The 17,480-nt window shown below is 37.5% G+C and overlaps 1 protein-coding gene, 1 long non-coding RNA gene and 1 pseudogene across 2 annotated transcripts; 2 read left to right on the top strand and 1 right to left on the bottom strand.

Annotated features, from left to right (window-relative positions):
* Nucleotides 1-57: 57 nt before the first annotated feature.
* Nucleotides 58-825, top strand: LOC121788367 (putative F-box protein At1g47790). The gene has a single exon (XM_042187060.1). The coding sequence runs from the start codon at nucleotides 58-60 to the stop codon at nucleotides 823-825; it is 768 nt and encodes a 255-aa protein (XP_042042994.1).
* A 5,238-nt stretch (nucleotides 826-6,063) lies between these two features.
* On the top strand, nucleotides 6,064-9,140 carry LOC121788363 (annotated as a pseudogene).
* A 3,482-nt stretch (nucleotides 9,141-12,622) lies between these two features.
* LOC121788366 lies at nucleotides 12,623-13,915 on the bottom strand. Its single transcript, XR_006047722.1, has 2 exons — nucleotides 13,829-13,915; nucleotides 12,623-12,854 (listed from the first exon to the last, which is right to left on the bottom strand). It is a non-coding gene; the product is annotated as an uncharacterized LOC121788366 (long non-coding RNA).
* Between the last annotated feature and the right edge of the window lie 3,565 nt (nucleotides 13,916-17,480).

Here is a 17,480-nt window from a genome sequence, read left to right as displayed (position 1 = left end):
ATTATTCTTTTGGTTCAAAGTTAGAATATGATCTCCAAAGACTCAATCCATCAAAGAATGAAGCAAGATTTCTTTAAATACCTACCATCAGAGATCCTCACTGATATCTTGTTGAGACTCCCTCTCGAATACATTGCAACTTGCAAATGTGTTTGCAAACCGTGGCTCAATCTCATTGATAGTAACTATTTTTTCAAGTCCCATTTTTCTAAATCCCCTCCTACCCTAGTAGTCTCGATACCTGGTACTAATGCAAATTGGTTCAATCTTTTCAAATTGGAAGAGAAGCCCAAGCGCAAGCCGAATCCAATCACAAAGTTTGATTTCCCCCAAGCAACAACAATACAAGGTTCTTCCAATGGTTTGCTTCTTCTGAAAAATCCTTTTCGTGATCATCTTTATGTATGTAATCCTATCACCCGTGAATTTGTTGAGCTTCGTGGCCGTCTTACTCGCCCTCGAGAAGATTGTTATGGAATTGGAGTGAGCAAAATTAGCGGACAACATAAGGTTGTATATCTTAACCCTAACTACGACGGATGCCATGTATACACTCTTGAATCGGTATCATCGTGGAGACGCGTTAAAGGTGTTATCCCCTCGTTTGATCGTTGTTACAACTCCGTTGCTGCATTTGTTAGTGGCAATCTCCACTGGTTTGTTTCAAATGGAAGCGAGACTCCTTATATTTGCTGCTTTGATCTTGAGAAAGAATGTTTTAGCACATTCTCTCCCCCACTTGAATGTCTCAAGAGAACTATCTCTGTCAATGGAATGTTGTATACTTTGGGGGACCAAAATATGAATGTGACAATGATCATGTGATCTGGTTATTGAAGGAATATGAAGAAGTCGAGAAATGTTGGTGCAAGGTACATGTCTACATTAGGCAAGCACCTCTTTTAAGGGTCCTCATCAAACATCCTTATTATGGTCATGGTTTACACAAACGTCTTCAGCCTATCAATGTTTACGAGAATGGAGACATGTTGACGTTATGGAATGGGGAGCACTTTCTATATTACTCTAACAAGAAGAAAAGTCTTACAAAAATTGGTTTGTTTGGTAAGATGGATGATGATTCTTTGTGTATTAATTCCATTATTCTCACTCAAAAGACACTATGGTATGAAGAATGTAATATCATTTTAGTTTGTCCTTTTTTAAATCCTCGTTGTAATTTACTTATGCTGACTTTTTTATTTATTTAATTATTATTAATAGATTGTTTAGTTAAAAAACCATTTTCTTTATTTAGTTTATATAGGGGTTGTAGCTTTGTTTATATATTTATTTTTCTTCATTGTCATTTTAGTTTAGACTATATCCTAATCTTTCTGTCATTGGGGTTGTAATTTAATTACTGTATTTGTTTTCATTTGTCCATTAGTAATTGTGGTGGTCTATATATTATAAATTTATTACCAAAACTGGCGTTAAGTTACTGCTATTTGTATTTTGTAAACTTAGTTAGACTAGTTAACTCTGCTATTTGTATTTTGTAAACTTAGTTAGACTAGTTAACGCGTAGTAAGTAATACTTCAAAACACTATCTTGACGCCAAGACTAAGCCTAAATTCAAATTTGAGGCTAATGGTTACCAAACAATGATAGATGTATCAAATGGGTCAGTAGATAATATTTTAAAATGAGTTTATTAGACATGATACATTATACAGTACTTTAAATGGTGTTGTGTACTAAATGGGCTTTCATTAGTGCCACTAAAAAGGTTTTCTATTCTAATTAGTGTGACCTATTATTATGATTGAGGCCCATAGCTATAGCTTATATAGAGCTATGCAACCAAAATCTGTTGTTGCTACATTTACACTCTATTAATAATTAGACTGAACTACATAAAATGTCTCTGACGTTTCCATTTGTTTCACTTCAGATCCCTGACTTAAAAAATATCGTCATAAGTCTCTGGCCTTTAACATAATCACATATCAGGTTTTTTCGGACTAAAAGGCCCTTTAGCCCTAAAAGGGCATTATGGGCATATCACACGGACTTCTGCAGTGGCGATTTGACGGGTGTGCGTCAGCGGCTGCCACTTATACCAGACTCCATTTGTGATTTAACAAATACATTTCAAAATTTTCACTTTGCAGTCGTGTCCCATCTTCTTTTTTATTTATAACATTGTATTTTAATTAATTAAAACAACATACTCCTAGAAAATATGGTCAATACATATAAGAATCATCCAATGTAGTTTTTGAAGTATGGGGTAGTTTTAATATCACCAATTAATTTGGATATATTCTTCAATATTTAAAAAAGGACATGGGTATGGTATTTATACTAATTAATATGGTATTTATAGTCCAGGTACGTAACAATCCATTTCTAGTGATTTTTAATGTTTTCCCCACAAATTAATGAACATTTACTTACTGTTTAAATGACCGATCAATTTGGTGCAGGCAGTCACATTTAATATCGTTTGCCTTTTTTATTTTCTTTATCCCATTTAATTAATAAAGTGCTTAGTCACCTATAATCAACGAGATAATATGGGATAAAAACTGTTTGAAAATATAAACCGTAAATTTGTAATTTTGTAAAATTGAATGATAACAATAATAATAATGAAAAATTAATGGAATTATTTTATATTCAAAGTAGTTAGGTGTGGCCGTGTGGATAAATTATCTGAGCATGATTTATGGTTGCCCGCAATATACCAATTCTCCCTAAAACTATTGGCCACATCACTTCCGAGGCCAAATACTGTTTACTGTTTTCTCCCTAAAATTATTGATTTACTGTTTCCGAGGGAATAAGCAACGTAATATTCAGCACTTCTACTACTCCTACTTTATTCGGGTGTGACGAGTCGATAGGATACAATTTAATTTTTTAAGTAAATGAATGAGTGATATAAACTCTTTTTTACGAGTAAAATTGTGGAGTAATTTAAAACAATTCATAATGAATGAGGAATTAATTTTTTCACTTTAATAATGGGTAAAGTATATTTCATAAAATCTCATAAATATATTTAAAAATCTCATAATGAAAAGTGAATTGAGTAGAGGTAATGGGCTAATGTCAGTCCTTTCTGCATTTTTGGACTTGCAAATAATAACAAACAATTTCCATAACAAAAAGCTAGGGTCTCTAATTAGGAGAACAAATTCCAACAACATTAAAGAACATCATATAGTGTCGTAGCCTATAGATCTCAACAAATAATAGTACTGCCTCTTTCGAGAAGCTAATGCCTAAAATTCATATATATTTATGATTCTTTTATTAGATAACAGACTACTGATTTGACAAAAGTGTAGAATAGGCATGCTAAATGTCTACAAAAGTGCAGAGTAGGCTGGCAAGGGTTGGTAATTTATCTTAGAGGGAACATCATTTTAGGTCCGTAAACTTTGAAAATCTTATTTTAGGTCCGTGAACTTTGAGTTAGTATCATTTTAGGTCCTTTTTACTATTTCCAAGTTTTTTTGGACGAAAATACCCTCAATACTTAAAATATATATATTTTTAAAAATTTATCATATACTCATATTTTTTTATAAATATCTTTACAATATATTTTTATCAAATTTCTAAATATAATTTGACCTTAAATATTATCACTTAATTTTGTGACATGCAAGTAAAATTGCTTCTTCAATTTTTTATATTAATTTTTTTAAAAATTGAATAAAGAACTTTTCTTTAATAATAAAAAAATTGAATAAAGATCTTTTTATAAATATATTTACAATATATTTTTGACAAATTTTCTAAATATAATTTGACCTTCAATATTATAATTTAATTTTGTGACATGCAAGAAAAGATCTTTATTCAATTTTTTATTATTAGAGAAAAGTTATTTATTCAATTTAAAAAAAATTAATATAAAAAATTGAAGAAGCAATTTTACTTGCATGTCACAAAATTAAGTGATAATATTTAAGGTCAAATTATATTTAGAAAATTTGACAAAAATATATTGTAAATATATTTATAAAAAAATATGAGTATATGATAAATTTATTAAAAATATATATATTTTAAGGTATTGAGGGTATTTTCGTCCAAAAAACTTGGAAATAGTAAAAAGGACCTAAAATGAAACTAACTCAAAGTTCACGGACCTAAAATAAGATTTTCAAAGTTCACGGACCTAAAATGATACTTTGGCAAAGTTCATAGACTTAAAATGATGTTCCCTCTTTATCTTAAATGCCCTGCATGGCATAAGGGTATTATAGTCCGAAAAATGGCTACAAATATACGATACGTGATTATGTTAAAGGCTAGAGACTTGTGGCGATATTTTTAAAAGTCATGGGTCTGGAGTGAAATAAATAAAAACGTCAGGGACATTTTATGTAGTTCACTCTAATAATTAAACAAAAACATTAAAATATATTAATACAAATATAGTCATTTCTTGTTGATAGTTGATACTGTCCATTAGAGGCCCATTTTTCTAACACAGTGATCAAATGAAAAAAAACGAAGAAAAGAGAACTGTATTAAAAAGAATTACGAATAGTTATTTTAAATCTAAAATAGTCAAATTATGATTAATTCTATAAGATTTGAAAACGTATTATTAAATTATTATGTTTCAATTTTTAAATTTCTCAAATCAATGTTTGAATTTCGAATCCAATAAGATTCACCAAAATTTGACCGAATTTGATTATAAGGATTATTTTAGAAGTACTCCGTATTTATCTTTATTTAAAACGGAAAGAGCCAAAGAGGGCGAAATTAGAGCATCTCCAATGCTGACGGACGTCAAATAGCCGTCAAATAGCCTTCACACTGCCACATCATCAGCACTACAATTCTCCTGCCACATCAGCTTGCCACATCAACTGGACATCAAATAGCCATCAAATAGCCTTCACACTACCTATCCACATCACTAATAACAATTATATAATTTAATTTACACTTGTATCAACATACGGAATTTAAATACGAGACAAATACGGAAAATTCGAATAATAATATTAAAATTTTTTATTACATTAATATAAAAAAAAGTACAATAATTAAAAATATTACATTTAAAAAATTACATAAATTTGCATAAAAACTACCGCCTTGCAGTCCTCAGCGCCCACAACTCTTCAACTAAATCATTTTGCAGTCGAATATGAGCCTCCGTCTGACGCATGTCGGCATGTGCTTGGAGGAGGGCTTCTTCATCGTGCGGTACCCCACCTCGTACGTTGGCGGTGATGACGCCGTGGCTTGGACCTGCTTCATTATCGTCGGTGGCCCAATCAGTCAGTTGTACACCTTCATCTTCGACGATCATGTTGTGCATGATAATACAGGCATACATTATATCAGCAATGCAGTCGACATGCCACAAACGCATGAAAATGAGGTTCAACGCGCGTATATATAGTGTTTTGCGAAAAAAAAAAAAAATATTTAAATCCGACGCCGGTTTGGCGCCGATCCGGGAGCCACAATGGCGCCCGTGAGGATCGGCGTGGGAACCGGCGTCAGCGCGGGAATCGGCATGGCGACGCCGATTTTGACGCCGATTTCGCCCACGCCGGTTCCAATGGTTCGGCGTCAAACCGGCGTGGGCGAAAAATCGGCGCTCCGGTGGTGACGCCGACCATTGGAGATGCTCTTAGTGTTCCTTTCGATAGCTAATCTTTAGTTAATTTCGATTAAAATACTAATATATAAATTCATAAATCTTCGGAAACCCTTCTTCTTCTTCTTCTTCTTCTTCTTCGCCCTCTCTCTCTCTACTGCCAGCGCTCGCGCCTCTTCGAGATCCTCATCCACCGCCGCGCCTCCATCGACGTCGTCCAAGCCCTAGATTCCGTCGCCGGAGCTGCGGAGGATTTTCGGATTTCGAAATCCGTTTATTTCTCGTTGCTCTTTGCGGCTAATCGATTTGCTTCCAGGTACGGCGACAATCTATTACGATTTACCCGCGAATTTCTATGAATTTTGATGTGATTTAATTTGATTTGATTGGTAGGAAGTGATCCGTAAAGTTAGTTTTTTTAATTAACTGCGGCGTGATTAATTCGTTGTTAATGTGTTTAGGGCTGTTGTAGGTGAGATTGGGGATGGCAGCGGCGTTAGTAGCTCAGCAACTTGTTACTGCTAGTGTTGTAAGTTTTTTTTTGTTGAGGATTTTTTATTATTTTGTTGTTGTTGCTAATTCGGCTCTTTGGTGTGAGCTAGGTTGGGAACGCATTTGTGACACAGTATTATCACATTCTGCATCTATCGCCGGGGCATGTTCATCGATTTTATCAGGACATAAGTATGCTTGGTCGACAAGAGGAGGATGGCACCATGACCATCACCACCACTATGGAAGTAATTCCACTCTCCCTCTACTGCATAATGTTTGAGATTGGAGCTCACGAATTTGTTCTTGAAATGAGAAAATAAGTCGATGTGACTATCGATTTTGCAACAGAAAGTTTGTTTTTTTAAACTTTTGTATTGATTGTTCAAGCCATTAGGCAAACAAAAGGTCTTATCTTATGTTTGTTTTTGTTTTTCGACGAAGTTCACTCCATTTGTTCTTGATTGTCATAAATAATTGTAATTTAATGCGTGTTTCTAAATCGATTAGTAAATGTTGATTGTTGATAAAATGTTCTCTGTTGTGCTGCTATGATGTGATTGCACAGGCCATTAATGCGAAGATTCTTTCCTGCACAATGATAAGTTGAAAAGCAGAGATTAAATCAGTGGATTCTCAAGAGTCCTTTAGTGGTGGAGTTCATGTTCTTGTGACCGGCTGTATGAGGGAGACCGACAACTCATGCTACAATTTTGCGCAGTCATTTTTCCTTGCCCCATAGGACAAGGGTTACTTTGTTTTAATGATACGTTTCGGTATTTGGATAGTGTCCCTGCGAACCCAGCCGTGGTCAATGACATTGTGGTGCCTGCCTCTCCTGAGCTAGGTAACCTATATATACCTCTCTACTTTTATACTGGTCCTATTGATTGCCGATTGTGAAGTGATAAAATCGTACTCTTTTTAGTATCTGCCGCCCAGCAACAGTTGTGGAGAATCATGTCCCTGTCAACGAGGATAGCGCACCCTGTGGAAGAAGCTGTGGCAGGAGAAGTTTACAGCCCATCTGAGAGTAATGGTGTGGCTATTGTTGTTTGTGGCTGAGGTCGTTGATGAAGCTGAAGATGATACTCAAAAGATTGTTGAATCTAGTGCCAAAATTGAGGAATGCCAAAGAAATCTTATGCTTCTATTGTAAGTAGGACACAAGTCATGAAGTTGAGATATTTATCTTTTGTCTCATAGTTTTGTGGTTATTATGAACAAAGTTCTGACTGAACTGTGCTCATGGTTTGTTTAGACTTTATGAAACTCTTTCTCGTTTCAAATGTTTATATCCATTAATATACGTAATGTGCAGGTGATGCATCTCAAGGGAAATGTTGCATCTTCCACCTCCACAAGTGACTCATCGGAAAGCTCCACCAAAGATTGTAGAGCCAGTGCATCCACCTTCTGCCCCAGCAACTGATGGACCTATTTCTGGTTCAGAAGTTGTTGATAATGGAAACAACCCAGATGGTGAAGGCATGATATTCTAACTTCCATTTTCCATTATGAGAACAGGTTGTCGAGGGTTGTATCATGTTTTCTTCTATTTTTCTAATACACCCTTCTTTATTTATGCAGCTGATGGTTACTCAATATACATAAAGGGTCTCCCTATGAATGCTACCGAGAGCTTACTTGAGGAAGTATTCAAGAAATTCGGTACTATCAAGCCCGATGGAATTCAAGTTAGGAGCAACAGAGTATGTTTATTTCCGACTACTGTTTTCGATTAATTGTGGCACATCACATGCAAGCGATCTTACTGTGGGTGTCAATCTTTATAGATACAAAAAATAACACTCCTAACTATCTTGCTGCAGCAACAAGCCTTTTGTTTTGGCTTTGTGGATTTTGAGGATGCAAGTTCAGTACAAAAAGCTCTCGAGGTATGCATTTTATGCTCACATGCAACATGAAGCTTTCAAAAAAATTCTGTGTCTAGTCTAGATCAAATATGTAGTTCTGTTTTCTTAGAAGCAAGCTATCCACTACTTAGAATTTGATGTTGGCTAATCTTTCCCTAGCGATCTAATTCATTATTGATGGCCCTCTCTTGATTGGCCACCATGCACAATGTTTAAGTTCAACTTATGTGTTTACTTTTATGTATGTAGTATAATAATTTTCTGCATATGTTGTCTCAACTGCTTCACCTGTGGAGACATGTCTTATATGATAGACGAAGCTTACTTTGTCTTTTCTGACCCAAGTTCATATGTAGAACTTATTCATTTCTGTATAATACTTCTTCACACATAGTATATCACCTTATTCACTGAAATAAGTCCGTATGGAGAACGTTATTCATTTACAGTGCTTCTTAATCATCTATGAAAGAATCAGTTTCCATGTATATGGAGCTCTCTCAACACGAAGCTGGTGGCTAATCTCTGAGTTTGATTCATAGTTTTTACATGAACTCAACGTTTCAGGCTTCTCCCGTGACAATTGGTACACGCCAAGCATTTGTTGAGGAGAAGAGGTCTACTAACAATCGAGGAAATTCCAAGGGGAGATTTCAACCAGGAAGGGGTTCTGGTGGATTCAGAAGTGAAGGAGTAAGAGGACGTGGGAACTACGGAGGTGGGAGGGGATACGGGAGGGGTGATTTCAATGGAAGGGGTGGTGAGTTTGGCAGCAGGGGTGGCAGGCTCTCAAATCGTGATGGATATCAGAGGTCTGAAACATGAGCAACAATGGTGGCAGTCGCATGAACCGCGCTGGTGGCTTCCCAAATGGCAACACAAAGACTGTCGCTGTCGCTCCTCAGGTTTCTGCTACTGCTTGAGCAATGAAGGTAGGTAGTCAGTGTGTGGCTTCAACTAGGTGGATTTATTTTAGTTTCTATTTAAATCTGTAGGGAAATTTTGTCGAACAGCTTAGTCCCTATTACGGTTTTGTTCACAGTTTTCCCTTCTTGGGTACAGTTTTCTATAAGTAGGCTGAGGTTTAGTTTTTTTATTTTTTGAATTATAGCATATTGGCTGATGAAAAATTAAAATATTTTGTACTGGGCTCATTTCTTGGAATGAAATTCAGTTTCCCATTTTATTTGTTGCTTATCACAATGGTGTTTTAATCATATAATCTAATTTTTTCACTGTGTTTCATTTTGGAATATAACAAAAACTTTAGTACTATCAATTTTGCTGATGCTCTTACTTTTTCTAACAATGCATGTTTTTTTCAGGGTAATACTTGAAAATTATGAAATGGAAGAAACAGAACTATATAATACTATGAATAAATTGGCACTTGTGATGATTTTTTTTGTATTATGTAGAAGAAAATATGTTAATATTATTAGTGTCTTGGCAATAAAATTTGAACACCCCAATAACATTGACATGTTATCCTTTTAGAATAGGTTAAAAAGGCTCACATTCAAGAACTTTTTTTCCTAAAACCACACCAATTTCGAATGTGGCACTAATACTCCTTCCATTTTATTGCAAGTGAGTCATATATTGATTTTAGGCGTTCGTATTTGAATCATTTTCCCCTTTATTGCAAAAAACAACTGACTTTATTTTAAATTCTATTTAATTCAATCAATATCAATTACTCAATTTCCTGAATCAAAAGAAACACACAAGTTCAATGAAATTGAAGAAGTAGTAGTAACTAGATCATCTTAATCTCCTATGACAATAATATTCCATCCGTCATAAAATAAGTTAACACATTATTTTCATCTTCTCTAATTTACTAAACATAGGAGTACTTTCTAAATTATATATCTATGACAGAACATCACGAGCATCTAACAAAGTAGTAGAAAATTCAGTATTTCATCAACCATATAAAAAAGAACATTAAGAAAACACAAAACACCAACAACTAAAACATATGCTACTACTAGTATTTACCACAAATTCAAAAGTAGAAGCTAATATCTATTTATGATCAGCATTGTTATGAACCTTCTTGCTACTCTTATGCAAATGCAACCACCCAATCCCCTTAATCGCCTTGGAAATCTTGACAAGATTCGGCCTTCCCACTCCAAGATTCATCTTCCCCGCCGACATCTTCAACGCCTGCAAACAACACAGCCGTATCTCATTCTCACCATCCTCTTCCTCCTCCACCTCAACAACCTTCTTTCTCCTCCCACCGCTCTTGTTCGAATCCATCTCCCACAGCGAGTCCATCCCCTCTCCTCCTCCGCTGTGCCTCTCCTCGAATAGTTTCCCGGCCAGCGTCCTCCTCCACTCCCTCTCCCTCCTCATCGACCCGCAGCTAGAGAGCGAGTTTGATCTCGACACCACCGCATTCATGATCACTGAATCATCAAACCTCTTCTCCTCCTCCATAGCCGGAGTCTTGATTTTTCCGGAAGCGGCGATCGGAGCTTCTCCGGCGAGGCCCGGCAGCGGAATCGGCTCCAAAATGGGATCTTTTTGGGGGGTGTGGTGTGACTCTTCTCTCACCTCTGCCATTGATGGAGGGCCGAAGAAGATTTCGTAAAGTTCACAGCTTTGGAGCTCTTCATTGGGATGGTGATCTCTGTTGAGCTGCAGTCTCTGTAGGAAGGCGAGGGAGATGAGGCAAGTGGTGAGGAAGAGAGGGGAGAGGAAGGAGAGGAGCTTGAGGAGGTAGGGGGAGAAGAAGATGAGGTATGAGAAGTAGAGGGGATGAGAGAGAATGGAGGAGTAGAGGAAAATGAAGAAGTCAGAGATCAGAGGACTAGAAAAACGAGACTTGGAGATGCACAGCTCAGACATTTCTGGGAATAATAGAAAAATGGGAGATGGTGAAGAAATGGGGAAGAAGAATTAGAAGAAGGAATCTTGGTGATTGGGAAGTCTAGTTGTGGAAGTAGTGAATGCGGCGTGAATAAAGGGAAGAGAAATTAGTTAAGTAAAAAAAAGGGTGATTTTGCTTTGGAAAGAAAAGCTTTTTGCATTTCTTGATTCCATTGAACAACCGAAATTATGACCTTTTCTATTAGGTCTATGTGAAAAGGCATTGGAGTGTAGTGTTTTAAGCTCTATTTGAGGAATGTGCTTATAAACTTGTGTGGGATCAGATATGATAAACATGTCTTCAAATAGAGAATTACAATGAATGATCTAATAATTACTACAATTAAGTGATTTTGTGACTATAACGTGGAGTGAAATAAATTAAATATTACAGTACAGAAACAAAATTAATACAACCATCTTGGAGGCTGAGTTATAACAAACCCAAATTTATTCGATATTTTTGCCATATGGAGAAGAAAAACAAGAAAAATATAACTATGCCCATGATATTTTTTGGATTATTGAATTATTATATTCTAGTTTTGCATTGGCTATCTTTTTGCATCATCTTGAATTCGGTTTTAAATAAATCAATTGCTACGCATAACATACTCACATGAGCATTCTTATATAAGGCTAATATAGATCATGCACTGTATGGGAAATAATTAAGTTAATCCTATCTAATTAATGCAATTAAAGTAGTCGGCAAAGAACCAACGTAGACATACATCACATGGGCGAGAAAAAATAATTAAATTTAGAGCTGAAGCCAAGTCAAAGGCCATCAATTACATTCAATAATAACACACTTAAACACTATACTCTCTGCCTCGACATTCTCCACAATACAAAAAGGCAAAAATTGTAACAAAGAAATAATGACATGTAAAGACAAATTTGACTAATCCGAGTTCTATATGGCAGAGAATATGCATCGAAGCATCTTGCAAATAATTAAAGCACCAATCCGTCTTTTAAATGCACAGATGAATAGTAACCTAGTAGTTGAAATAGATCATGACAATCCACACTTTCTTGATCAGACCCTACAGATTGTTCAACCAAGATCAAATTATTAATGTGGCAGTGATTAAAGCCCAAGCATCAATAATGGGGGAAGGTACATAAGATAAAGGGGGGTTAATTGATGGTGAATTCTAAAGGGGTTTCTGGTTTGGAAAAAAAGGAAGTTCAAAGTCATCAACTTCACATGGGGGACACTCAATTACTACTCCATTGCACACACCACCTTTTTTCACAACCACCACCTAAGCCTTTTTTCTGATTAGTGGACCCCTAATTGTCTGTTGTGACCATTTTCACAATTTTTACAGTGTCAATCTTGTGAGAGCATTCACTGTGTAAATCCCACAACAAACTTCACCAGGTAAGTCAAAGCTTTCACAAGTTAAAAGCATAAAGTAATTCTTCTATCATCTAAAGGCAGCAACAATGCAAGATTTTCATGAATATAAAGCAGACGAAGTAAAGACTAAAGAGGGAAATAATTCAGAATCCCTCTAGAAGACATATGTCATAGATACCATAACATCCAGAAGGGGGGATGAATTAACCACGAAGCATAAACTAATTCTTCTATCATCTAAAGGCAGAAACAGAGTAAAGAGGGAAATAACTCAGAATCCCTCTGGAAGACATATAACATAGATACCATAACATCCAGAAGGGATGAGGAATTTACCACGAAATATAAACCAGCACACCATATAGATATATGCCGCATCATATAACAGAAGCGGAGAACATGAGACAAGTAGATTATCAGGAAAAAAAAGCTTCACTAAATAAAAACCAATATCTTGTTACATATGGTCTAGAGAAACAAACTCGATATTCAAGTTTAGAGAGTTGCACTTATAAAGTGAACATCTAAACACTTGGAAACTCCATCCAAACTAGTACTTGCATAATGCACGCTTACTCGTTCATAACAGGTTTGTTCTCATTTGCCTTTGGCCTATGTTCCTTCGGCTTCTGCTCTTCAGTTTTCCTTTTGAAATGAGTCAGCACCAATGTCAGGGAAATTAAATTATTGAATCAAAAACATTGTTCTTGTTCTGCTAAAAAAGTCATATACAGTTTTTTTTAACTGCGAGTTTCAAGAATAGGAGAAAACACATAGAAAAAGATAATTCGTGTGTGCACAAAAAATACATAAATCGGTTGATGGATTCCTTACAAAAACAAGCACTGGATGTATATTGTCTTTAAATGAGAGCATAAAGTGAGCAAGTAACTCATTGGACATATATTATCTCCAAATGATAAGCAAGCAAGTCGCATAAAGTGAAGCCAAACAATGATAACCATGGAAAAATCCAAAATTGAGCAGAAATAAAGTACAACTAGAACTCCAATTATCCCTCTCAACTCTGATCTAAACAGAACTGGCAGAACAAAATCACTCAATCTGTATATGAAATTACATTTCTATAGTGATAAATTGGGGAAATTATATAATTATGCAAAACATCTCAGGTTAGAACTATTGCAAAATAAATGAACACTGTGCTATATGATTATATTCCAAACCAGCTGGCGAGCTACAATAATTATTTAAACAAGAATATGCAGGGAAAGAAAAAAGAAGTTAACATTTTGGACATAGAATTATAGTTCTAACTCATTCAATCAATGGAAAATTCTATACATATGCAAAATATCACAAGAAGCTCGAGTTAGAATTGTTTATTGCAAGATCAATTAATCGAGCAATATTAGATTATTCCAAATAAAGCAACAATCAATGAACAAAAAAAAAACATTAACATAACAATCCATCTTCGAACTTTAGGGTACGTGAAATTTGTTGTAATTTTATAAAACAAAACCACAAAATCACAGAATCATTATACATTCAAGGCGGCAACTAACAAGCAACAAATCCTGCGGAAAACAGTTTTGTGCAACGTAAATTGACAAAAATCAAAACCTAAAGAACTTCAAATTCGAGTAGAGATATACCTCTTGTCGGAGGCGCCGCCCTTCTGGCTGAGGAACGAACGGAAAAAGTGGGGAATTCACGTCGTAAATCATTTTCACGGATCAATTCAACGGCGCAAGAAAAAACCCTAATCTCTCAAATTCCAGCGTTGGGAAACTTCGTTTAGCTGATGAGCTCTTTAATTCAATCAGGGTCTGAATATTATAAGCCTATTAAAACTTTATACTGGGCCTAGGCCCAACAGTTTACATAATTTGATAAATTTATTCAAGAAATAAATGTTGATTGATCAAGAATTTCCATCAGCAAAAATAATTATTTTCAAATAGTGTTCGATCAATTATGTATTAGTTGGCTTAATAAGAGATGAAAGAAGATCCATTTTTCCTAACGGATTACTCTATTCGAATTGAATAAATCCGAGTTTTCTTTATGAATCATTTAATCGAATCTTATTAGATTTTTATCAGAAAAAATATTTGTTTACAAAAGAATCAAGTAAAAAGAAAAATAAATTATAAACTTAATTTATAACCTACCCATCTTATAATTCAATAATTGTATATTTTGAGATGAATAACAATTATGAATTATGAAGTCTTGAGGAAGTCTTTCTATGACTTGATCAACTTTTCATACTTGTCATTGCCATGACAATGGAGAAAAAAAGACTTAAAAATGAAGTCGTCTAGAAAAATATAAATAAATGAACTTGTCCAAGTCTTTGAATATATACCTAAACCATCAAAATAATTCCACGACGTATTTATTTTGATGGCCACGTAAATTCCGAACCTATAACATTTATTTTATTTAAAAAAACATAATTTTCTCATGACTATTTTTTTATATATACCCTTTCATTAGGGTCGGCATCTCTACAATAAATTTTTTTTTTCAATCAAAAACGCTGTGTGGGCTGGGGGTTTAGACAGACCCCCAACCCGTAAATAAAATCAAAATGAAATGTTCCAAAAACATGATCTTAGCCCAAAAGTGACTAAGATCTAAACAAGAACATGAAGAAGCATAGTAGAGGTCCCACAAGCCGGGATCCTCCATTCTATCAAGTGGAAAAAAGATGACTAAAAACACTAAAGGGAAGAAAAAAAGCCCAAAGCCAACCACCAGAAGAGCTAGATCAACCCACATCTCTACGTCGGAAGCGGAAATTAGGATATCCCAGCTGGTCCATCCGAACTAACGCCTTCAGGTACCGAGGCGCAGAGATTGGATCAAAATATGTAAGTACAGGGGTCTGGACCCCCTACCTGCCAGAAAATCAGCAGCCCGTTTCCTTCTCTGTAGATGTGTGAGAATCGAACATGCAGCTGAGCTGTCATGCTCCGGATCAAAGCCATATGGTGTCTAAAATCCGCGGAGCCAAAGTGTCTAGATGACAACAACCTAACCAGAGCCGCTGAGTCCAGTTCTATCCAAATGTGAGTAGAAAGCTCCATAGCCATCACCAAACCCCGAATCAGAGCCAAAATCTCCGCTTCAAAGCTCGATGATGCAGCTATCGGAGCACAAAAAGCCCGAAGAAGGCCTCCATCAGAACCACGAACCAGTCCTCCCTCTCCCGCCGCTAGTGTCGATGTAGAGAAGACACCGTCTGTGTTCAGCTTCACCCAAGGTGCATCAGGGGGATGCCATAGGACCATGAGCGACCGCAGAACACGCTGTCTGGGAGAGAGGCATGAAATCAACCGACGGCGAGCATCCCCTCCAATGAGTCGAGGTGATCCTGCCGGCCAGAACTAGCACATGCAGATGATGAGTGACCAGCCAAATAACATGTGAATGAAGAAAAGGACGACCGCCATGCTTGCAGCCGTTCCTCTCCGTCCAAAGAAACCAAGCAATCAAACAAGGAACAAGAAAACTAATATGCATGGCGGGAGCCCTCTGGAAAGAGGACCTCCGCCAGTGACCTAGTCTAAGTGCAATATCGGTGCTCGTGTGAATCGGTGTGTGCGAGGAAGGAAACCAGGCATCGAAATACTCCCATGCAGAAATCGCCGACTGACTCGAAAAAAAGACATGGCTGAGAGACTCGACAGAAGGAGACCTACAACACTGACACCTAGACGCTAACTCAATTCCCCTCCTCTACAACTTCTCATTCCACCGGCAGCCTACCAAAAAAGTAAACCTCCTTTCGACAGTCTAGTCCGGATGCTCTCCCAGGCTGAGGTCACAGAGAACTCGCCATGGCTAGTCAGACTCCACCGCCTCACATCCTTCGCCCCCAACTCGATCGGCGTGGCTCTGATCTGGTCTGGTCTATCACATCGAGAGGAACGCCAAACCTGAAATATAAACTATGCAGCATATCCTCATCCCATGCATACTCATGCCAATATGATGCAACGGCCTGAGATTGGGGAGGATCATTTCCCGGACGCACAGACTCCGGATGGAGCTAGCCCCAAGCCAGACATCATCCCAGAAGCTGATCTTCTCCTCACCCAAGGACCAACGAATATACTCATGCATGTATGTCCAAATACGACGCAAGCGACGCCAAGTAGGACTATCATGTGACCAACAAGGGGATGTATGCAAATGACAAGGAAGGATACTGTACTTCTGGGTCATGAACTGGGCCCAGAGAGAGTCCTGAGCTAGCAGTCTCCACCACAGCTTGAACCCAAAAGCCACTGCCACCTCCCTGAAGCGGCGAATACCCAAGCCACCCTCATCAAAAGGCAAGCAAATCTGTCGCCAAGAAATCCAGTGCAACTTCCTCTTCTCTCCAACTGTGCCCCAAAAGTATCTAGCCAATATCTGCTCCAACTCGTCCATGAAATCCTAGCAGAGGGTTCATAACCTGTAGATGTGTAGCGGGATGGCGGCCAGGGTACTTTAATCAGAGCCAGACGACCTCCAAAAGCAAGATGTCGGTGAGACCAGCTGTGGATCCTGTCCATCAGCCTCTGCCTAAGGGCAAAAGATGGTCTGCCCTCCTCGCTCCTCGAAAAATCGGGACCCCAAGATATGTGAAAGGCATCGCCCCTCTCTGAAAACCTCCAGCCTCCTCCACAATGTCAGCGAACTCCATGTACTCATTCGCCAAATAGAATTGTGTCTTCCCATTGTTCACCAGCTGACCAGACACGGCTATGTAGTGGTCCAGGCAACCAACCAACTTCTCCACCGTCTCTCTATGAGCCCTCGAGAAAATGATGATGTCATCCGCATAGGAGAGGTGAGTAATAACGGGAGCCTTCTTCCGGCACCTTTAGACCATCTCTCTATCCCCCTTGATCAATCTGTCAAGACATTCGATAAATAGTCTGCCGCCAAAACAAAGAGGGAAGGCGATAAGGGGTCTCCTTGCCTCAGACCCCTAGACGACTGAAAGAAGCCTGCCGAGCCACCGTTCACCAGGACAGAAAACCAACATGACGAGATGCATCTCCTGATCATATCCACCCAGACTGTGAGAATCCCATCGCTTCCAAAACCTTGAGTAGGAACGGCCACTGAACTCTATCATATGCCTTCGCCATATCCAGCTTGAGAGCTAGATTGGGCGATCTCCCTCTACTCGAGAGCTCCTTCCCCAGGTCATGTATCAACTCTTGTGCTAGAAGAGCATTGTCGCTAAGCAGACGGCCCTTGATGAACCCACTCTGATTCGGTGCAATGACTAGGGGTAGTAGAGGT

The sequence above is a fragment of the Salvia splendens genome, unplaced genomic scaffold (assembly GCF_004379255.2).
Source record: "Salvia splendens isolate huo1 unplaced genomic scaffold, SspV2 ctg1024, whole genome shotgun sequence".
NCBI classification, from domain to species: domain Eukaryota; kingdom Viridiplantae; phylum Streptophyta; class Magnoliopsida; order Lamiales; family Lamiaceae; genus Salvia; species Salvia splendens.
The sequence above is the reverse complement of the archived record's forward strand: the minus strand, read 5'-3'. Positions and strand labels throughout refer to the sequence as shown.

Bases quoted from the DNA above. Each gene is read 5' to 3' on its own strand.
- LOC121788367 (XM_042187060.1), top strand. From the start codon at position 58: ATGAAGCAAGATTTCTTTAAATACCTACCATCAGAGATCCTCACTGAT.